The following is a 23,278-nucleotide window of genomic DNA, read 5'->3' as shown; positions in this document are numbered from 1 at the left end:
CATGCAGCATCCTACAAGCATTTTGTGCCATTGGGATTGGGACAGCTCCACAATGAAGTCCATCAAGAAGATGGAGCAAGAATGTGGAGGTGTGGAAAGGGGCTGGAGAAGGCCCACTGGTCTCATGCACAGCCTTTTAGTGCAAGTGCAGAGATCATACATCCTAATACAGTCTTTAACATCTTTTCATAAGTTTGGTCACCAGAAATACCTGAAAATCAGATTCCTGATCTTAAACTGGCCAAAATGTCCTGCCATGGGGGAATCATGGTACAAGCTCAATACTTTGAGTTGGGGCTCTCTTTCAGAAATGTAAAGGCACTTCCCTTTTAGATGGAAGTTTGACCTGGAGGAGGACCCAGGGTTTTCCAGGGACTGGCAGATTGGTACCACAAATGGGTCGCTGAGGAGCAGAGTGTGGATAGCGATCATCAGAGGGTTAACACCCATCCCTCCGATGAAGTGGATACAAACATCCTTCTCAACTTCATCTTGTTCATTCTTGAGGGACAAGGCATCTACCTTCCCATTTTTAGTCCTTAGGTGATAAGTAACTTGAAAACTGAATCTGGGTTACAAAAAGTGCCCAATGGCTATGGTGTTGGTTTAACTGTTGGGCTGACTGTAGGTGCTCTGTTTTTTTGTGGTCCATCCAAACTTGGACATTGGCACTGGCTGCTCCAAGGAGGAACCACCATTCCTCAAAGGCCAGGAGTTCCTTCTCCCAAATATCATAGTTTTTCCTCTCTGTTGCCAAGAGAAAAAGGCATGGGGTGGAGTAGCTGGCGGAGTCCTGCAACTTGAGAAATGACTGCGCCTACAGCAAAGTTCAAGGCATCAATTCCAATTATGAAGACCCAAGCACAGTTGGGGTGGGTTAGGATGGAGCAGATGTGAAAACCCTTTTAGGTTTTCAAACATAGCCTGCATATGAGCGGACCAAGCAAATTTGGTCCCCTTCTTAATGAGGGACATTAAGAAAGTGACCAGGGTGGAAATTAATCACCTGTAAAAATTTGCAAAGCCCAGGAATCACTTTACCCCTTGCATATTTGAGGGTGCTTTCCACTCTGTGATCACTAGTACCTTGCTGGAGTCCACAGAAAAATCTGCCAGAGAGATGACATAACCCAGAAACTCCACCATTTCCGTGTCAAATTTGCATTTTTCAGGCTTTGGCTTAGTCAGAACCAACTCCCTGCCATCTAGAAGGATAGGTACATAGTGGTCATAGAGGTCTTGATTTTCAGAGAAGATGAGAATGTCATCTAAATAGATTAACATGAACTGATCAAAGATATCCCTAAAGATATCATTCATAAAATGCTAGAAGGCTTGTAATGCAGGAGCATTACAGAGGCCAAATGGCCAAAGAGTCAAAATAATCATACCTAGATCAGAATGCTGTGTTCTACTCATAGTGTGGCCAAAGTCTGCCAAAGTTATACACTCCACACAAGTCTAATTTTATGAAGGTCCAGGCTGACTGAAGTCTCTTCACAAGCTCATCATTAAGGAAAAGGGGATATCAGAGGTGTGCCACGATTTGATTTAGTGCTTGGTAATCAGTGCATGGTTGGAAAGAGCCATCCTTCTTGGCTATGAAGAATATAAGGGTACCAACTGGGGAGGTGGAGGGACAAATAAATCCCTTCTGTGGGTGTTCCTCTAGATATTCCTGGAGGGCTTGCAGCTCTGGCTCAGACCATGTCTACACTTACTGGTAGATAGGCACTGCCGCGATGGATGCAGCAGTATCGATTTAACGGGTCTGGTGAAGACCTGCGAAATCAGTCGCAGAGCACTCTGGTCAGTCCTTTACTCCAACTCCCCAAGAAGAACAAGGTAAGTCGGCAGGAGAGCATCTCCCGTCGACACAGCATGGTATAGACACCATGGTAATTGACTTCGGTTACGTTATTCATGTAACTGGAGTAGCGTAACTTAGGTTGACTTACTGCAGTAACATAGACAAGGCCTAAGAGAGAGCATAAATGCATCTGAAGGAAACCTCTGTTCCTGGGCAAAGTTCAGTAGTGCACTCATAACTGCAGTGGTGTGGTAGGAAGTCCACCTTCTGTTTTTTGAATGCCCTGGCAAACTCCAGGTATTTGACAAGAATCTTAAGTGTGGCTTGGCCTGCTGCTTGCCTCTCCAAGAGTCTCCGGGGCTGGAGCACTCAAATTGTAAGCTGCTTGACCATGGTTGGTCTACCTACTGGTGGTTGTGGTGGCTGTTCAGGTAATGACAAGCAAAGACCCAGGGATCGGGTGTTACCTGGGGTTATCAGAACCCTCAGCAGGGGCAACTTAACTATTTCACTCCAGATGGTGTAAGGAATAAAGCAACAGGAACTCAGTGATTCTGTCTGATCAAGGAGTAATTCAAGTAAACATATTTTTCTCCAACACTGCAGTTTATTAGATTTAAGCACACACAGACATAAGCAATAGGTTTAGAACAGCCCAGATATTTATGTATATTCTGAGATGGTACTGAGTAATCAATGACAGGTCAGCGCTGGCCAAATGCCTCCTTGCCAGGGAGTAAAGATGTCAGGAAAACACCTCTCTCCCAGGATGGCTCCTGAGGACTGCTCCAAAATACTCTCTATTATCTGAACTTTTTATAACTAACTTCTACTAAACACATAGGTCATAATGACCCTGTGATGGGTTGGATCACAGAAACCCCCTTGGGGCTGCCAACAGATGTGCCAAGACTACTTCTGCCCCTGCTTTCCCTGCCAGCTTGGGACTCCAGAACCCTGCCTAGTTGTGCCAGACATACTTGCCGGCCACAAACACAGACCCAGGTCTGAACCACGTCCCACAAACTGCAGGCTTAACTGAAAGCAGCTTAAGAAGTGTTCTTGTCTTTAACACTCAGATGCCCAACTCCCAGTGGGGTCTAAACCCCAAATAAATCAGTTTTACCCTGTATAAAGCTTATACAGGGTAAACTCAAATTGTTCGCCCTCTATAACACTGATAGAGAGATGCACAGCTGATTGTCCCCCCTTCCCCGTATCAATGCATAGTCTGAGTTAATAAGTAAAAAGTGATTTTATTAAATACAGAAAGTAGGAGTTAAGTGGTTCCAAGTAGTAACAGACAGAACAAAATGAATTACCAAGTAAAATAAAACATGCAAGTCTATGCCTAATACAGTAAGAAAACTGAATACAGATAGAATCTCACCCTCAGAGGTGTTCCAGTAAGCTTCCTTTTACAGACTAGTCTCTTTCTAGTCTGGGTCCAGCAGTCACTCACATCCCCTGTGGTTACTGTCCTTTGTTTCAGTTTCTTTCAGGTATCCTTTGGGGTGGAACTGCTGTCTCTTGAGCCAGCTGAAGACAAAATGGAGGAGTCTCCCAGGGGTTTAAATAGATTTTTCTCTTGTGGGTGGATACTCCTCACCCTCTCCCTATGTAGAATTCCAGCTACAAGATGAAGTTTTGGAGTCACATGGGCAAGTCACATTTCCATGCATGACTCAGAACTTACAGGTAGCAGCCATGGTTCAGATGCTACCTTGAACGTCCTCATGTAGACTTCTTATGTGGATTGGAGCCTTCCAAGATCCATTGTCTGTTACGTGCTTCTTGCTTGGGCACTTAACTTGCAAATTCCTTCCTAAAGAAGCTGACCAAATGCCTTACTAATGCTATTTAAAATCAAACAAGTATACAGCCAATATTCATAACTTTGAATACAATAATGACACATGCATCAACTGAACTTATTCAGTTGATCATAACCTTTACATAGATGTGTTACATGGCATATGTAACATAAAACATATTCCAGTTATGTCATATATACATTCATCCAGGACAGCACAGGTACTGTCCAATGGTGAAGCTGGAGTCAGGTTTGAGGGGCCAGGCCAAAAGTCAGAACCAGAGTCAGAAGCCAAAGCCTAAGCCAGGGGTCGGCAACCGGTGGCTCCCGGCTCGCCAGGGTAAGCACCCTGGCGGGCCGGCCCGGTTTGTTTATCTGCCGCGTCGGCAAGTTCGGCCGATCGCGGCTCCCACTGGCCGAGGTTCACGGGCCCAGGCCAATGCGGGAGGCAGGAAGCCGCGGCCAGAACATCCCTCGGCTCGCGCCGCTTCCTGCCTCCCGCATTGGCCTGGGACCGCGAACTGCGGCCAGTGGGAGCCGCGATCGGCCGAACTTGCCAACGCGGCAGATAAACAAACCGGGCCGACCCGCCAGGGTGCTTACGCTGGCGAGCCGGGAGCCACCGGTTGCCGACCCCTGGCCTAAGCTGAAGTCGTAGACAGGGACATAGCCAAGAGTTGGAGCCAGAAATCAGAAGTGGGTAGGTACAAGGTGGGGCAGGGCTATGAGCAAGGCAGAAACTGGGCTGGGAGCAAGGGCTTGAAACAGGGTAAGCACCACGGTAGGTATGGTACACGCTAAGCAGCAGCTGTACTGCTCCTGCAGCGATCAAATAGGAGACTGCAGGCTCCTCTGCCCAATCAGGAAGTGCAACTGTTTGGAGGGGTCTTATTAGGCCCAGCTGAGCTTGCTGGGTTGCTTAGCAACCAGACTGGGAGCCAGCTGTGCCTCAGTCAGTTTGCTGTTATGTATTACTTGGCATGTCATATTTACATAGAACTTCTGGATAATATTTGCAAATTTCTTGGGGATTCCATAGTGGTGTAGCAATGTCTATAAGGCTGTTCTAGCTACTGTGTCAATGGCTTTTTGGAAATCTCTGAAATTCATGTAGAGCAGGGGTCTCAAACATGCGGCCCGCGGGCCGCATGCGGCCCTCGGAGCTCTTCCCTGCGGCCCGCGGAGCTCCCCCAGTTACTTCCTGTCGCCGCCAAACTCCCCTCACCCCCGCCCCCTCCCCGAGTTATTTTCTGTGCCTAAGCTCCCCGCGTGCTGCTCCCCAATGTTTGGGGCCGGGTCTCTCCCCTGGCCCCACCTGCCGCCCCCACGCGCCTCCCCCCAGTGTCTACCAGCCCCCACTTGCTGCCCCCTCACCGCCCGGTAGCCTGCCCGGGAGCTCACGCTGACTCCACTCCTCCTCCGCTATGCCGGCTTCCGGCATCACCTGCTGCCGCAGGGTCGTAGCGCCCCCCTGCACTAGGGCCAGGGCAGGCTGCCCTTCCCCTCGTCCTGAGACTCTCCAATGCCCCGAGCCTCTCCAATGCCTCAAACCCCTCACCCTCAGCCCCACAGCCCTCACCCCTGCACCCCCTCCTATCCCCAAACTCCGTCCCAAAGCCTGCACCCCCACCCCCTGCCGCAGCCTGGAGCCTGCACAGAGCCTGCACTCCAGACCCCCTCCCCCACCCAAACTCCCTCCCAGAGCCTTAGGCAGTAAATCTAAGTGCGTGTTTTGTCCTTTGAGTGAGGTGCATTACTGAGTGTATATATTTATTAAAACTGCTTGGAAATGACTTCGTCAAAAAAAAGAACACTCATGGAAGAAAAGAGAGTTTTCCAAGACAAATGGGAGAATTTATATTTTTTTCACAGAGGTAAAAGATAAAATTCAATGCCTTATTTGTCAGCAAACGATTGCTGTTCCCAAGGAGTATAACGTGCGTCGGCACTATGACACGATGCACCGTGAAAAATATGATGCATTCACCGGAAAAATCCGAGAGGAAAAAGTTCAGCAACTTAAAGCAGCATTTGCCAAGCAAAGAAATTTATTTTCAGGGATTAACAAGTCTAGCGAAGATTCAGTAAGAGCAAGTTTTGTGATAAGCGAAATGATAGCTAAATCATCGCGACCTTTTACAGAAGGCTTATTCATAAAAGAATGTCTTATGAAGGCCAGTGAAATTTTATGTCCTGATAGGAAGAAAGTTTTTGAAGGCATAAGCTTGTCTGCAAATACAGTTGCCTGCAGGATAACGGATTTAGCTGATAATGTGCCAAAACAATTGATTCAAATGGCAAAAGACTTTGAAGTATTTTCAATTGCTCTTGATGAGAGTACAGATGTATCAGATACCGCACAGTGTGCAGTGTTCATTAGAGGTGTGGACTGCAATTTGAATATAACTGAAGAATTGCTAGACTTAATGCCACTGAAGGGTATCACAACGGGACGTGACATATTTCAAGGATTGGAAGAGTGCATTGAAAAAGCTGTTGGTGGCGCTTAGCACTTTCCAGGAGGGAGGGGGGAGGAGCGGGGAGCCGCGCGCTTAGGGGAGGAGGTGGAGAAGAGACAGGGCAGGGGCGGGGCCTCATGGAAGGGGTGGATTGGGGGTGGGGCCAGGGGCAGCAAGGGGGCGTGTCAGTGATGCGGCCCTCGGGCCAATGCACTAGTCCTCATGCGGCCCTCGGGGTCATTTGAGTTTGAGACCCCTGATGTAGAGTGTGACTGCTATTTGATTGACAGTTCTATGATCTGTACTGTTACTATTTATCTATATATGATTTCTCCTGTCTGAACTCTGCCTGTTCTTGTCATAGCCTTTAATCTACTGTTTAATTTAGTCTGTCTAGGATAATGCATATACCAGTAAGCATTTTACTTGTTTTTACACTGAGGTCTCCTGTCTTCGGCAGTTTCTCTACGTGGCCATTTTCCAACTCATTTGATATTTTTTCTCTGCCAACCAGAATGTCTACAACTGTGTTTTCTGAGTCCTCCTTAAGGAGCTCCAACATATTGCATATTTATTCTTTTCTACTGTGTCAGTTATTTTGCTAGCCAGAAGTTGTAACAGATCTCATTTTAGGTTTCCTGCTTTGGGGAGTTTTGCTATTGACTTCTCTGGGAGCAGGATTGTGGCCCTACAATCCATTAGTTAAAGGGGCTTGAATATATTACCCTCATTAATTACTACATTAAACACTCAGTGCAAAGATAATGGAATTAACTTGTTGAATCCCAGATATATTCAGATGGTTAGAATCAGAGTTGAGATTTCTTGCTGTTCAGTTCAACACCAGTAAACTGTATACCACAAAAGTTTCTATCGGGAATCATACTTAGATCTTAGAATATGTCTTTTCTTGATTTTTGGTTGGTTTTTTTTGTTTTTTTTTGGTCTACTCATGTTATTTGGACTATTTAATTTTCATATTTTCTATGGGGAGAAAGGAAGTAAAAAATTTAAAACATTATAGCTGAAAAATGTTGAAATTAACCAGTACTTGTAATTCATTCTAATTTCAAAACAATCTCCTTAATATCTGGAGTAAATCAATGGCTATTTTTATTTCTAAAAATCACATTATTTACCTATTCTAGATTCCTCCGTCAACCAGTGATGTTTTTAACTTTAATGTCTCTTGCTATATATAGACAGTGATGTATGTGTTCCTCGTGTCTCAGGGGCTGTGGAGATGTTGCAGCTTTGGAAAGCATATATTAATACATGCTTATATAAAGATGGATTAGAATGAACTTTTCAACCTAGTAAAGAAAAAAAAACCACCCAAGTTTGTGTGTGCTGGGCCAGCAAGACAATGGATAAAATACTAAGAATCAGCCTAACAAAGCTTGCTAAGATAGCTTTTGTGTGAGGGGACCCTTAGCTTGACACCTCCCTTCCCCTCACTGGGTGAAGTCCACATCAGTGTTCAACTATGAGATATAACAACTATTGTTTGCTCAGATGTGTAAAGATTTCACACATACTTTTGAACAGCCTTGAAGAGCTTCAACAACCAATGGGGCAACATAGGTAAACAAACATGTGAAATGTTTCCTGGCAGACTTCACAAATGACCCAGGGGGGTTAACTGTAAAGAGGCACAATAGAGAGGAAGAGTTCTTTTTGGAGGATGAAACTTGTCATGTCTTCCACTTTACACACCAGAAAAGGATGAGTACACACATGCAGATGGGAGTTCTGTGGTTCCTTTAGTGACAGAGAATATGATTTAAAAGATTTCTTTAGCTTGTTTAAATCTCTACCATTAGAATTCATGCTTAGCTAAGGAATCTGTCTTATGCACTTCTGTTAAACACATTTTTATAAATATTCCTCTTTGCATTTGGTTTGTATCTCCAAATACTAAATATTATTCTTAAAGAGATTGTGTTTCATGTTACCTAAATTAAAGCTGAGGCCATAATTGGTCTACAAAGGGATTGTTGTGTGTATACAACCACCCCTGCCTCACCCCAATGCTTTGACCTTTCTGTGACAGAAACTAGACCAAGGGGTTTGTAGTAGTCACTATAAATGGCCCATGCTTTATGCTGGTGCTGGCTTGGTGAACCTATGCCATGTGATGTGGACAGTGGTAATGGTAGCTGAAGTAAAAAAATTATACTGGATCAGACCAATGGTCTGTCTAGTCCTGTATCTAGTCTCTGCTGGTGATCAGTATCACATACTTTAAAGGGCATATTTGAAATAAGTTTCTTCTTAACCCCTATACATTGGAGGCATCAGGTTTTATAACATTCCAAACTATTTTTTAATTCTTTCTATTGTAACTCTGGATGTCCTCATTATCCATAAAACTGTCTTTTTTAATTCTACCACATACTTGGTCCCCATGATAGCTTGTGGATCTGTCACATTTTGTGAAAAGTAACCATACACCTAGAGTGCATTCCCAGTGAATGTTCTTCCTTGCTTGTAGAGTATAAGCAGAGTCACCTGCTCAGTGCAAATATGTGGCCACACAGCTTGCCACATAACATGCCTTTTACCCCCACCCCAGCTGATGAAGAAATTTTCCATGTACACCAGACTGTCCACATTGTCTATTTTCGGCCATCTTTTGCTTGTCCAGCCATGTTTTGCCTGCCCCTTCCCAGTCTGCATATTGTTCTGTTTCATTCCCATAAAAGGAAGTTCATTGCGTTTCCTTCACCAGATCCCTTATTGCCACCTTAAAAAGACAGAGAAGGAGTTAGTGAGAATACTATCAGCAGCACTGAACTGTGAGGAGCGATCACCTACTCAGAAGGCAAAAACGAACTGCTAAGATGCTTTATCTCCTTATGTACTCTGCAGGAGGGGAGTCAGTGCAAGTCTGGCAGGCTGGGGTGCTTGGAAGAGGAGGTGGCAGAGGTGTCATGTCAGGTGTAGTTCCTAAACCGTGCTGGAGCACAGCAATGTACCATTGATTTATATAATAGGATTATATTTTCTGACTCATTCTTTATACAGCCTATCATTTTGTTTCCTTTTCTGTCTACCAATGTATCGTGAGCAGCAGTTTTCGTTGGAACTGTCCATAGTGACCACCTCTGGTCTTTTTCCTGAATGGTTACAGGTCATTTAGAACCCAGCAATATGTATGAATATTTCAATATAGTGTAATTATTATAGCTGCTCACTGCTGGACCCTAAGATACAAGTAGCATGCCAAGGTTAATGCAACCTTGTTCTGCAAGTTCTGAAGCAAGTTCTGAAGGCACTTCAGCTGCTAGGTTTTGTAGGTGACTTTACAGATTGTCTTGTAGGTGGTGGTGAGCTCTGTTATCGGGGCCACTATGGTGGCCACAAAGGCCTGCAGGGATTCACTCCAAAACAAGAAACTATCACTCCCATCAACTCCCTCCCCACATACTGTTCCCCCTGGGGTTCCCTGGCTTCTGTTCAAGCCTGCTCTGCATGCAGTTCTGTGGGCTGTTCTCCCTGCATCCTGCTTCCCTGATGCTTCTGGTTTGCCATACCACCACTGTTTACCCAAAGTGCCAGGTGACTTCCTGGGTCACAGTATTTCCATAGAGTTTCCGCCTACTCCTATCTGGCCAGAAGGTGATGTGCAGGGTGGACTCTGATCCTGATTCCACCACCTCCACACATGGACTTATCAGAGGCAAAATAAACATTTCTGACTTGACCATTGAGCATCTAGTGATTGATTTTTATTTCATGAGGCCACACCTATATGGGTGTGCATCCAAGACTTTGAGAAGAATCATGTTGGGTAGATGGAAGCATAGTACCTGGCGCCAAAACAACCTGCAGCTCAATCAGCACAACTAGGCAAATGGCTCTGTGGCCAGTGTGGTAAACGTTCTTCCCAAATTGGTCAATGGAGTCATGTATGAGACCCATTAGTACAAACTATGATTGTCAACATTGTCCTTGAAATAGAGGTGACTAACATCAGTTTTCTGTTTACTGGATTCATCACACTGTGCCTTCCAATGTTTATTACCTTGTGTTCATATGACACAGAGGTCCAATGGTGGTTCACTACTCTGTGAGAGGCCTGTCCTACCTACTACACCTAACACATTGATGTCATGATATAAACCCAAATATATCATGGGAAATGTAATATACCACTGGAAAACTAATAACTCACTGATCATTAATATTCTTGCATGACGTATGTATGAGGCATGTACAAAATGTTATAAATATGTCCTAGAATTATGTTCTTAAAATGTGTTTGGCACACAGAGTGTAAGTCCAGTTTGTCCTAGACAGAGGAATGTATATTTGCTGTCTAACCTACCTCGACATCAGACAGAGACACTGAAGGTATATTTACATAAAGGGTGAACAAAGCCATCAACCTGGAGAATTGTGGGAGATTGTTAAGAAACTATTTCAACAGGTGATAGAGACTCCACCCCCAGGAGGACATCCTATCTCTTGAAGGCGGATCAATTAACTTTGGGAAGACAGAATGGTGTCTTCTCCCCAGCAAGAGAAAGAAGTGTTGTCTGGGTATCCATCACTTGAGAGGTTCAAGGGGCCAGAGCTCTTGAAATCACAGAGCATTGGGTCCTTCAACCAAGGGGTTTGGTCTCTGGAACTGAATAAGGTGAGAAACCTGCTTAAGCAAAGCTTGTAACTTGCTGGCATTAAGTATTAGTCTTTAGAAGAGTATTTTTTTACTTTTGTTTGTTTGAAGTCCTTTATATCTTCATTCCTGATCCTTGGTATCACTGAAACCTATGAATTTTTGTTTAATAAACTTGTTTGACTGTTACTATAAACCAGTGGTGATTGAAATGAGTGTTTGTCAACCCCCAGTTAAATTAATGAGCTGCGATGTATTGTCTATTTAAAAGAGCAACACATTTAATCACTTCTGTAAATGTTCAGTTAGAGGGCTAGACACTGCAGGGTGACAGTTTTGAGGGAAGTTCAGGATTGGAAAGGTGTTGGGGTCACTTCTCAAAAAATAACGGTGGTGGAAGCCAGGGTATGACCTGCATGCTTGGCACCAGAGTTCTGGGGCAGGCAGTGACATGCCTTACTGGTCTGGGTTGAATCCCAAAGCGTCATAGCTGGTCAATGCAATTTCATCTGCCACTGTGTTGCTTAGTCACCTAGCTTAGTTAGGTCCCTTTGAAGTTCCTGACAGTCTTCTTTTGGCTAATCTCAATTTTGGGTCATTTTAAGGGTACCCCACTGTCAGCCTTTTGCCAAGTTGGAAAGTGTTGGTTTTCTTTTTCTCATGCAGTTTCTAATCCTGTCAAGCTCTGAAAAATGGATCCATTGAAGACTGTCAAATCATTTTGCAATAATTTAATACTTCCATACAATTCCTAGTGGGTGGGAGTGTAGAATATGAGTCACACATGTAGATGCTTTCCTGGGTATGCCAGGATTATAGTACGAGGAATTCTTTATACCTTTCAGTTTCACCCTGAGGTTCCTCACAGTACATTTTAATGTGAACAGTATTGTTCTGTATGCAATTTTAAAAATTCCCTGTGGGTGTTCTGCAGGAGCAGGAGTCAGCAAGAAGGAAAAGAGAACAGACTAAAAGAGAGGAAAGGGGGCAGAACAGGAGGAAACAGGCATACTGAGAAGGGGGGAAAATGCAGGGAATAGTTAAGGATGGGAACTCTTGAGGATGGGGGAGAAGCAGAAGGGAGAAAATGGAGATAGTGATCCAGCACAGAGGTCCCACTAAATTCCACAAAAAGGGTCACCCATTCTTTACCTGTTTAGTGAGTATGGTTTATGGTGTTGGTTTTCTCCTGATCGAGGATGTGACGCTGCACTCCACATTCTAGACCCCATATTCTTCATAGTCATATTATTATGATAATGACAATTATGATGCATTTTGTGCAAGATAAGTCATGTGAGGTGCCATTGAAAAGTTATGATTTGCTGAATATGATCTTATTTGTACGCATGTATCATTTTTGTATCTGAAGTTCTGAATATTGACTATGTATCTGTATTTCAAATGTAATTACACCTGGGTAATGCCCACTAGACAAGATGCTTTCAGTCTAGATAGCTGGTTGGGAAGAGTCTATTCAGGGCAATGAGCCATTAGGGAAAACAATAGGCCTTAGAAGAAGCTTATCTCCTACCTGGTGAGCCTTCCTGAGAACCCTCCAGACAGCCTGTAAGTAATGGCTGCTATGACTCTACAAGGTCATGTGACCAGGCCACATGATTCTGGAGTGCATCTTGGGATGTCAGTATTTTTCCACAAACTGGTCTGGGAACCAAATTTTGAAACAAAGGGTTCCCACCATATGCTAACACTATAGAGTGATGTAATCTTTGGTTCTTCACTCCCCACACAAGAAGAGATCTGGAAACACCTGAAGAACAAAGACTGAACTAGGGGAAGTGCTGGACCCAGGCTAAAGGGATTTCTAGCTTGTGTATGAAAGACCTGAAGATTCCAAGCTGTAAAGCAAGTGCAGCTTGTCCCATAAGAATCTGCATCCCACCTGTCTCATCAGCCAGGGTGAGGATTTGCTAGTTCATATCCTATCTTTCTAGTGTCTTAGACTTTAGTTTGCGTTTTGTTTATTTACTAGGTAATCTGCTTTGATCTATTTCCTATCACTTAAAATCTAATTTATTGTATTTTTTAATCTAAACCAGTAAGCTTTGACTGGAGTGCTTGGGGAAAATCTCTGCTTGGTTACCACAAGTGTGCATTGTTCTTTTCACATTAAGGGAGAGGCGGACCAGGTATTAAACCCATAAACTGGCCAGATTTGACCAGGGCAGGATGGTACTGCTCTGGGGTCCTAGGCTGGGAAGCTGGTGTTTGAGAGCCTGTGTGTAACTGCAGCTGGGTGTGTCCCTACTTGTGTGAATGCTGGTGAAAGTGCAGCTGGAGATCTTTGCAGCTTCTCACAGCAGCATAGTGTGAGAGGGAGCCCAGGCTGCTGGGTCAGAGGGCTCAGTGGTACCCCAGTTCCAGGTGGCACCCCAGGGGAACCCATCAAAGAGGAATCTCAGCAACTGACACATTTTAAACAAAATGCAAAGTGGCATGTCAGTAATAATACATGGGTCATGGAAAATAGAGATAAAAATAACCTACTAGATTATTGAGTGCACCCCTGCTGGGACAAGTTTGTGCCTTATACTCTTTCCTCTAATGCTCTGACCAGTATAATTTTAAAAGTCCTTAAAAGTGCAGGGCTTTAATAACTACATTTCCCAGCTAACCTCACTCACTCATCTTCCCTCTCCAAAGTCCTGGAGAGCGATTTTTCAGGAAGCCTAGCTGGCTATTGATATAGTCTCTCTACTAGAGGGCTCTGAATGTGGATGAGGAGAGATGGGAGGAGCATGAATTCATTTAAGCTACAGCAAACCATCCAATGCAGTAAAAGATCCTGAAGGCTAACGGAAGCCAGTAAAACACAATGCGGTACTGAGGGAGCAGCAGCAATGCACGGCTGGACATAGAACACACAGGACAGAGGGGGCGAAAGCACAAATCTGCTCAATATTGGACCATGCAGACCTGTCTCTGATAATTTCCAAGGCGGGTGGGTGGGGGGAACTGAAGGACACAGCCATGCAGCCGGCTGCTTACACGCTCTCCTTGATGCTCTGTGCCTTGGGGACCTTCTCTCTGGTTCATTCCAGGCAGGCAGGTAAGTTACCACCGTTTATGATTGCCGCATGCAATGACCTTTAATTGGGGGCTTACCCTTTCCAATGGTAACTATGTGTCTGGCAGGTGCATGGTAGGAACCACACCGGTGCAATTAACACATCATGCAGCTGCTACGAACACGAGCTACATTTCATGTCTATGTGTTGGGGGGTGGGGGGAATGTGTAAGGTACATTTTTTAAAAGGCCCCATTAAGATGGAGATCTTGCCCGCACCACATCGTGCCCTTTCTGTGCCCTGTGAGCAATAAGCATGGCTCAGAGACACTATTCCCCCCTTGCACGCAGAGCGAGAGAGAGATGGGGGGTGTTTGTAATTGTAGCGAGCACAGCGTAGCATAGCGGGGCCAGCGGGGTGATCGTGTGCATTTCTCCCTCCCCGAGGAGCCGCCTTGTTGACGGAGATGGAGAGAAGGGCTGAAAACCGATTTCTGGAGAGGCAGAATATCGTCCCCCTCCGCCTGATCCCCCGCCCGGAAGACGGCACCCAGACTGGGCACGGGGTGCTCAACACTCGGGTCAGCAGCAGCTCGGATCGGAAGCAGGTCAGGAGGGCGGCTGGGTTCTCGCGATCGGCTCGGGCTTTTGAAGTGGTGGGAGCCGGCAGCCGAGTATTTGGTGTCTTGTTGCCCCGGAGACGTGTCTTCGGTGAAATGGGCTCTTTACAAATGCTAGTCATGTATGATGCTGCGCCATGCATAGAAATCACAGCAAAGGGGGAGGGGGCTTTGCAGTCAAGCCACCAATGAGGTACACAGGATGCAGTTATCAACATTGCACTGGTCATCCCCAAACCCTCCTGCTGCTGAGAGTGACCCTCTCTGCTTTAGTCAATAGCAAGAAGGGGTGACGCTGGTATGGTAGGGTTTCATAGCTACGTAGCCCCTTCGCTGAGGTACAGGCAATTGCAATAGACCAAATGATCCTTTACTGCATGTTCACTGAGTGCGCCTGATTTATGAATGCCGGGAAGATGTGCGTCTTCCAACTTCCTGCATCAGTGACAGTCTGACGTTAGGTAGATCATTTGCCTTTAAGAATATAGGTGCATTTAACTCAGATTTTTAAAATAGAAAAGCTTTGTTTTACTCTGCAATGCCATTTAGTGCCATGTCAGTACCTTTGTACAAACAGCACAGAGAGAATCACTTTCACAGAAAAAGTAAGAAATTGTGTTTAGAAAGGTGTTTGTAATACAGACAGAGGAATGTACCACGAGGGTACCAAGTACATCAGATAAAAGCAGTATTTATTTTAAAATGTTTTCTCACTGAGATGCATATCTCATTTCCTGTGGGTCCTAGGGGACAGTAATCCTACTGCAGCACTATAAAAATTAATCCAGAAATTGAAGGGATAGTTCCGTTGCCTTTTTTATTTCTCTTCATTTGAAATGGTCCCTAGGTGCTTTTTTTGGAGATGATTTCTAGCTTTTTTTAATCTAATTGAGGATTTGTATAGAAAGGCTGATTTTGTTTGCTTGTTTGTTTTTTTTAAATTCACCAAGAGGAAGAAATAAATTAACATTTAAATAAATAAACAACGCTGCTGAAAAAATATTCACAGCAGTAAATTAGTGCAATGTCAGTTTTTGAATGAATTTTGTGCATTATGATTGTGTTTAATGAGCATGGACATACTTATTAAAATTGAAACAAAAATTCAGTAATTGATAATATAAAAAATTAAACAGATTGCAATGGTTCACTGTTTAGGTACTAATGTGCAACCACTTATATATAAACTATCACTACAAAACTAATACTAATGGAAATAATTTTAGTCAGTGTAAATCCAATTAAATATACTATGTGTTTTGATATGGATATCTTTTTACCTAATATTACAAAAAGTTTCTCAGAACATGTTGTCATAGACTAAGATCCTGGAATAATATGCATTCTAGGTGACTGTTGCAATCCAAGATTGTGGTAGGCTTAATTTTCCATCCAAAATGCATACATAGTGAATTTTTACATTCTTTGGTTTCTTCTTCTGACAAACTTTGAAGGAAGTTCTGGCAATTTGTGTTCTCTTTGTATGACTCAATAATACATTGTGTTTTCATAGCACATTCAGTTACCTGTATGATCATTTATTTTCATCCTATGTGAATTTCCTGGTGCTGAGACTATATTTATGACATGATATAGTACAATGCTTTCAAAACGTGTATAATTTAAAAAATCGAATAAATTGTCTCAGCATTTCAAAGTCACTTGAGGACCCCTGAAGTTTTTGAACCCTTCACATATTGCAACAGCACATGCCACATCTGTTACAAATATCTAAAATTGCAATCAAGTACAACATTACAGTTCAAAATAGTGGCCTGGATCTCTGCCTAAACTGGAGACTAACATGCCTCCCTAGTTTCTTGAATAGTCTTTGTCTTTCCATACATATGATTTTAGATCTTTTATTTACCAACCTTGATGCTCCTGAAAAATTTGATGTCACATTTCATCCATGTTTGACAAGTTATTATGCAATGTTAATCTCATTCTTTTCACTCACAAGAGAAATATCTGTTGACTTAACAACATACAAAGTTGAATTGTATTTTCAGTGTAGTTTCTTCACTGAGGCAAGCTTTAAAAAATGATGTTAAGTGATCTATTTTCTTCCCACCATTGCTGATTGCTAAAATATCAGTGTGCAACTAGAAGCTTTCCTGCTTCATAAATAAGCCTCTTTCTGCTACCTGATATACTCATAGTCCTTCCCATGGTATAGTATTGACTGTTGCCCCACTGAAGGAATCAGTAATTAGTAGTAATGGGAAGGAACGTTTGGAATATAAACACACCAAAACAATGCACTGATTTTTATATAGTTTTCTTATAGAAGGATGGGTGCTTCTTAATTGAAAAGGGCATTGCACTGCCTCATCCCGGAGTTCTGAGTCATCTTGACAACATATGATCTGCAGCACTGTTACATTTGCTTAAAGAAAGCTTTGAGGAGCTGCCTGTTTGGAAAGTATTTTTGCAGCAGTATAAAGTCTGAAAAGTGTATTATTGCAGTTGGACAATTCAATGTGCTGGCTATTATGGTGCAACATCCCACAATAAAACTTTACCTTACCGCTGCCAAAACACCTACCAAAACTGCAGCTAACGGAGTTAGCTTTTGGGTTGGCTTCTACCTAGTGGCTCAGCAACAGTTAAGTACCTTATAAAATTACATAATACATTTATTATTGAATTATTAAGTGCCTTCTGGTAGTGCCTGCAGTGTGCTAGATACTGTCCACACCCACAAACAGTCTCTGCCTGAAAGAGTTTATAGTCTAGGAAGACAAGTGACATATAAAGGGTTGGAGAACAAGGACACAATCAAAATAAATACAATTTGTATATATACTTTTAAATTATTATTAGATACATATTACTTATTTCTGACTGTTATTCATTCTATCCATGACTAGTGGGCCAGTTTCTTGTAAGAGTTATGAAAGAGAATGAGTCTTGAGCAAAGACTTGAAGGAAAGGATTAGTTATGAATTAATTCAGGAAGGACTTTCCATGCATAAGTGGCAGCATTCAAGAAGGCACCAAAGTGGTTGTAGGAGAGGCAGTCATGGCTCTTTGGCAGAGCAGTAGTAACGAGCATAGGGACAACATAAAAGATGGGCAGATGTGTATGGAGGGCAGAGCTTTGTAAGGTCTTGAAGGTTGGGACAACAAGCTTGTACTAGATGTGGTGGGAAAGGAAAATGGGGAGCCAGAGGAGGTATGGATGGGGGTGATGTGATCAAAGAACACTGGAGAAGGAGGATGATTTTAGCTGTGTTTGAATTGATTAAAGATAGGAGGGATGAGGAGATATAGGTGTCAGGGAAGCTAGAGAGGAGGAAGTTATACTAATTAATATGGGATATGATTAAGGCTGAATGAAAGTTTTACCTGTGTTAATAGAAAGAAGAGGTTAGATCTTAAACACAGAACTGAGTAGAAAGCTGCAAGATCTGGACCTAGCCTGGATGTGTGGGTTAAGGGATTGGGAAGAGTGAAAGATGACTCCTAGATTATGGACTTGAGTGACAGAGAGGTTGATGGAATTATTGATAGTAACAATGGAGAGAAGGGGAAGGGTACAGGAAGAAATATAAGTAGTTTGTTTTTAACCATGTTGTTTAAGATGTTATTGAGATGTTCAGGAGTAGATGTCAGAGGTTTAGCGGAGATTTGGGCTTGGATTGAGGGAGACAGGTCAGGACCAGAAAGATAAAGATGGTAGCTGAAATCATGTGAGTGAATGAGATTGCACAACAAAATGGTATAGAGAGAATAGAGATTCCTACAGAGATTGAGTTCTTCTTTCTTTTCCTACAGAAAGAGAGGCTGAAGGTATTAGGAGAGCAAGGAGAGGATGAAGATACAGAAGTCCAAGGAGGACAGGATATTAAGGAGGGTATGAGTGACAGTGTCAAAGGCAGTGTCAGATGTCAAGGAGGGTAAGGATGGAGTTCAAGTTCTGAGATATGGCCATGAGAGGTCCTTAATGACCTTATGACAGTTTCAGTTCAGAGGAAAGGGCAGAAGCTGCGCTAGATGGGATCTAAACTGGAGTTTGGAGTCCTGGGAAAGAAGAGAATGGAGGCAGCTGAGATGCAGATGGAGTAAAGAGATGGCCTTTTGAGGATGAAGGAATCACAGCATGCTTGTATTGTGTGCGGATGGAGCAACAGGAGAGTGAGAGGTCAAAAGGAAGGGTGAGAGAAAGGGATGAATGAGGGCAAAGGCAGCCAGGAGGGGATGGATTTACAGTTTCAGTTTTGTCCAAGTTTCTAAAAACCTAGTTTCTGCAGCTAATTGTCATATTGTGTTTAACTCACCAGGGCTTATTTGGCTCTGAACCATGGTGTAATATGCACAATATGTATACACAAAAATAGAAATAAATAAATCACAGTTCTCATATAGCCACTCACTGGGAACCCCTAGATTTGAGCTCTTAAGGAGTGGCAGCAGGGTGTCCTCAGTGGAGGATTGTCAAAGGCTGGCTAGCCCTTTAAGGCAAGCTGGGCTCAGCCTTGCCTGTGACTTAGCAGCTATTCCTCAGCCTCTCTGGTGATCTAGAAACTAGTGATCCAGCTGGGTGTGATGGAGCTTAATGAGAGACCCCAGCTGAGGGGGATCAGGGAGAGAACTCCTTAAATAGAGCTGTGAACTCAATGGAGGGGAAGACCCAGGAGAGAGGAGCAAGGAGAGTTCATGGGGAAGGCCTGGAAAAGATAGGCTGGAAGGCCTACAGGGAACAGGGCAGGAATCCATGGGAGAGCCCTGAACTAGGTCCTACAAGGAACAGAGACAGCCCTGAGATAAGCTTCCAGAGTCCCAGACATGAGGAGGAAAACCTGCTAGGATGAAGTAGCATAGGAGAAGCCCTGCAGGGTCTGGGAGTAGGGGCCAAGAAGCAGAGAACCTCAGTGTAGCCCAAGAGAGTCAGATAAATGATCATTTGGATTTTTTATTACCCTGGAAGGGAGCTGAACTGAAGAGTGACCTGGCTGGAGGGCCAGGCCATGGAAGACTCAGAGGGAGACAGGCTATCACAGGGCTGAAGAAGTGGTCAACAGGCAGCACAAAAGAGGCAAAGTCCCCTGAAACATAGTGCCCTAATGCCAGGGGCCACTATGTTGGTGAGAGCAACCTAATGTATGTATCCATGTATCTCTAACTACAATGCCCCAGGTTGTTGGTCTTCAGAGCATAGCACCAGGCAAATATTTGTCAAAATGTTTCCTTGATCATGTGAGAGCTATGGAAACTTTCATCCAGATGATGGGCACGTTGTAAATAGCAGGATGGCAATTAGTACTGCCTATTCTAGGTAGCCATATATTGATGTTGGTAATATTTTGATCTACAGGATGGAATGGGGTCAGATGTAAGGGGGCTCAGGATTGTGTGCCAAGAAGTTTGGGTTCAGTTTCTGATTCTATCATTGCAAGAACTCACTCCTTTGTAATTCAATCTCTGCATCTACAAAATGGGGACTATAATATGTAACTACCATGTCATGCTTAATTTGTTTATCTTTCTAAAGTACTCTGGGACTTTTGGATGAAAGGTGCAAGAGAGGGTGCCATGTATTATCATCAATGCACCCTGATAACATAGCAAAGGGCACTTAAGAAATTATTAATTAAATAATTATGCTGGGTTTTGTTCTTCCTGCAGCAGGACCCCATTGTCTTCACGAGGCCAGAATCTCTCTAGATATTTTATTTAAAATAAAAACCCAAAACAAAACGCTGGTACAGTATCTTCTAATAGAGGGTAGAAATAACCTTGTATTTCCCTATGACATGACCATCCTGTTGATATTATAGGAGGCTCCAGAGGAATTGTGAGTTCTCTGATGCTTTTCTGTGGTCAACAGTGTGTTATGTTCCACATAAAAATGCAGAGTTAACAAAGAAATAACAATTCCCTCCCCACTCCACCTCATTTGTTCTGAACAGACTCTAGAAGATTAAACAATATTGCACAAAAAGCCTGCATTTAGGAATGATCATTTACTAAAGCCTACAACAAGACAATTAAAACACTACCTCTTAGCAATCTTTTAAAACTGTACAAAGTTTATTTGACCTAAAACAACAAACAAAGCATGCTATTGGTGTCTTGTAGCATTTTAACTACATCAGTGGCTTGAGAAATAGTCCTGTTGCTAAATAATAAAATAAACAGTTGAAAGGTCACGTTGAAATTCACTCCACCCACTGAGAGCCTGAATGGTGGGGCTCTGTGTGGGCAGAGTGCTGTGGTTTGAGAGGTGAATTTCACTTCCTAGCCGAGACTGGAGACCTGGGCTGCTATGTTTCTTCTCTGACAGCTGCTAGCCTAATTTATGAGCTGAGATAGTGGCTACCACCCCTCCGCACCAGTTGCAGGAGTTCTCAGGGCTACAGAATCTCTATAAACCCAAATTCCCATTGTGCCTGTCCACATTGACGTGTGTGGCAGAGACTCTTTCTGTGGCACATATGGGAGTACACAGAATACCCTGTGGGTCAGATACTTTTTCAGTTCCCCCCATGCACTCCCTTCCCATATCTTCTGTCATGTGAAGGGCTGTGTGCTGGCTCTAAAACCATTGGAGAATTTCACCTCCACCATTCAGAGCTTTAAGATCAGTCAAAGGTGAAGATCTATCTAAATGATGATACCAACAGTTCCTTAGCCAGCCAGTGATTTTGATGATATAGTGGCTCTAAAAGAGTATAATCTGAGAGATAACAAACCATCTAGATTTCAAAACTATTCTAAATCTCCTGTAGAATTCTGTATTTGTTTAGGGTTTGATCTTGTGCCATTGATATCTGAGAGCTTTCTGCCTATTGTAGATTAGTAGGTTACTGCCCGCTATATAACAATGTGCTAGATTTAGTTACCTCGTCCTATCTAACTTTGTTTGTCTGTTTCACCCACCTTCTGCATCTTGTCATAAAGCTAGATTGGGAGATCTCTGGGGCAAGGTATGTCATCTTATGACTTTTTATAGACAGCCTAGCACAAAGGGGGCCCTGATCCTTGATTGAGATCTCTAGATACTACTATAATACACATACATAATACTAATCTCATATAATTGGAGTCAAGTGAAGAATTTGCAACAAAGAATGTATTTGTCTTCCTTTCTGTTTTCTGTTCTGATGTTGACAGATTAGTCTGTTTTGTCATTTTTCATGTCAAGTAGTTCAAACAGTTAGTAACTAATAGTTAGTTATTAACAGAGCTCTCTGACTGTAGAGTAGGCTAAAGAAGACGTGCAAGATTCTGGGAGTGACAAGGCAATGACTGCTGGAAAGAGACACATGGTGAAAAATAGTCTGATTTCTCCATTCTCTTTTGTCCCCTTCAGTGTATTGGCCAGTAATTGATGGCTCTGGTAGAAACACAGACACAGTTTGCAATAAATCCATCATGAAACTTAGGGCAAAACAAAGGCTAAGTCTGGACTAAGACTATAGCAGCTAAGAAATGTGTCCACTCAGTTTGCTGCCAGGTTCAGCCTCCTTTCCCCACAATAAAACAAAGCTGAGTGGGTTTTGGCAAAATATGTGCAGTACTTTACTGTTTTTAGACTCTGATGAAGCTCCTTAACATACACATATGAACAGCATAAACGCAATCACTTTATCTCTTCATGAATATGTGAACGATATTTATTTAATTAAAATAGCAATACCATGTTTAGGTGCAAGTTCTGCCCTCAAGAAGGGGGAAAAAAGTGCTGAAACCAAAACTTTCTATAGATCTCAGCCTGCAGCAAGGGCAGCACAACTTCAGTAGGATTCTACCCTTTGATATCTGAAGTTCTGATGTGGACAGGGTTGCCAGATGTGCACTTTTGCCAATTAAAGTTGACTTGCAAGTAGTGTGTTTGGCATTTTAATGATATAGCATATTTTTATTTTATAGTCTAACTCTGGCCATCTTTCTATAAATACCCTTTCTGTGCAAACTTCTTTCAGGAGAATTCCCTCCTCGTTGATCAGATTCTCTATTAAGAACAGATGAATTTACTTAAAAACAGTATCCCAAAACCTAAGTCCACTTCATATTGTGAAAATTACTATCCTAGAACACATATTCCTGTAACGTTTCATATTAGGCCTGGGATTTTCCCAGGCTCCTAAGGGATTTAGATGTCCAAATCCCAATTAAATCTGTGCACTGTGGGTTTTTTATCACATTACTGCCAGCGGAGGAAAAGAAAAGGATTGACTCCAGAAACCATCCCTTAATTTCATAAAGCATCCACACACATGCATCATATAAGGCTTTGAGAGGATTAGAGATCAGTAAGACTTATAGGAAGTGATGAGTCTTTTTTCAGTCTTTGCTTATTCTGCCATGTGCGTCATAATAATATTTTGGCATTATCAGATCTAAGCTGGATAGGGAGTGAGCCCAGATCTAACTCTAGTAGAATCACTCATGATTTACACTGGTATCAGTGAGTTCAGAATCAAGCCCAACATTTCTCTTCCACTTCTTATTTCACATAACATACTTACAGGCCCATACTGCAGATATTTTCTTATTACACTACATTCATGTTGCTTAGAGGTGACTTGCATTACAGATATTGTCATAGTTATAATATGTTCTGTTAACATGTAGCTAGTTGCATTACTAGCCTTGCTTGTTGCTTGTTACATATCTAAATCCAAAATGCCACTCCAAAGAAAAGGGTGCAATCAGGACCTGCCCGATCTGTCACTGGACCCTGCCACTTCCTCAGTTTAACCTTCTTGGACTTCTCAATAACTGCACCCAGTCTTTCATGTGAGTCAAATAACACTCCTTTGTGGGGTCTGGTTTATTACAAGAACCTCACAGTTCAAATCTCAACTGAAGTCAAAACAAGTATTTCCCCCAGTTCCCATGTTCCTTCAGCCTCTTGCTGGGCTCAACATTTTTTTCCAAAATGCAGGTTCTGTTGCCTGGCATTTCCTCAAGTGTCT

General features: G+C 43.0%; 1 protein-coding gene across 1 annotated transcript in view; it reads left to right on the top strand.

Annotated features, from left to right (window-relative positions):
• Positions 1-13,497: 13,497 nt before the first annotated feature.
• ADAM22 (ADAM metallopeptidase domain 22) overlaps positions 13,498-23,278 on the top strand; it is a 205,948-nt gene continuing 196,167 nt past the window's right edge. The window contains exons 1-2 of the mRNA XM_045003043.1: positions 13,498-13,773; positions 14,179-14,339. Of these exons, the coding sequence (XP_044858978.1) occupies positions 13,695-13,773; positions 14,179-14,339 (240 nt within the window). The 5' untranslated portion in view covers positions 13,498-13,694. The remainder of the gene's footprint in view (positions 13,774-14,178; positions 14,340-23,278) is intronic.

Source organism: Mauremys mutica, chromosome 2 (assembly GCF_020497125.1).
Source record: "Mauremys mutica isolate MM-2020 ecotype Southern chromosome 2, ASM2049712v1, whole genome shotgun sequence".
Taxonomy (NCBI): Eukaryota; Metazoa; Chordata; order Testudines; family Geoemydidae; genus Mauremys; species Mauremys mutica.
Note: the sequence above shows the minus strand (reverse complement) of the source record. Positions and strands in the feature narration are given on the sequence as shown.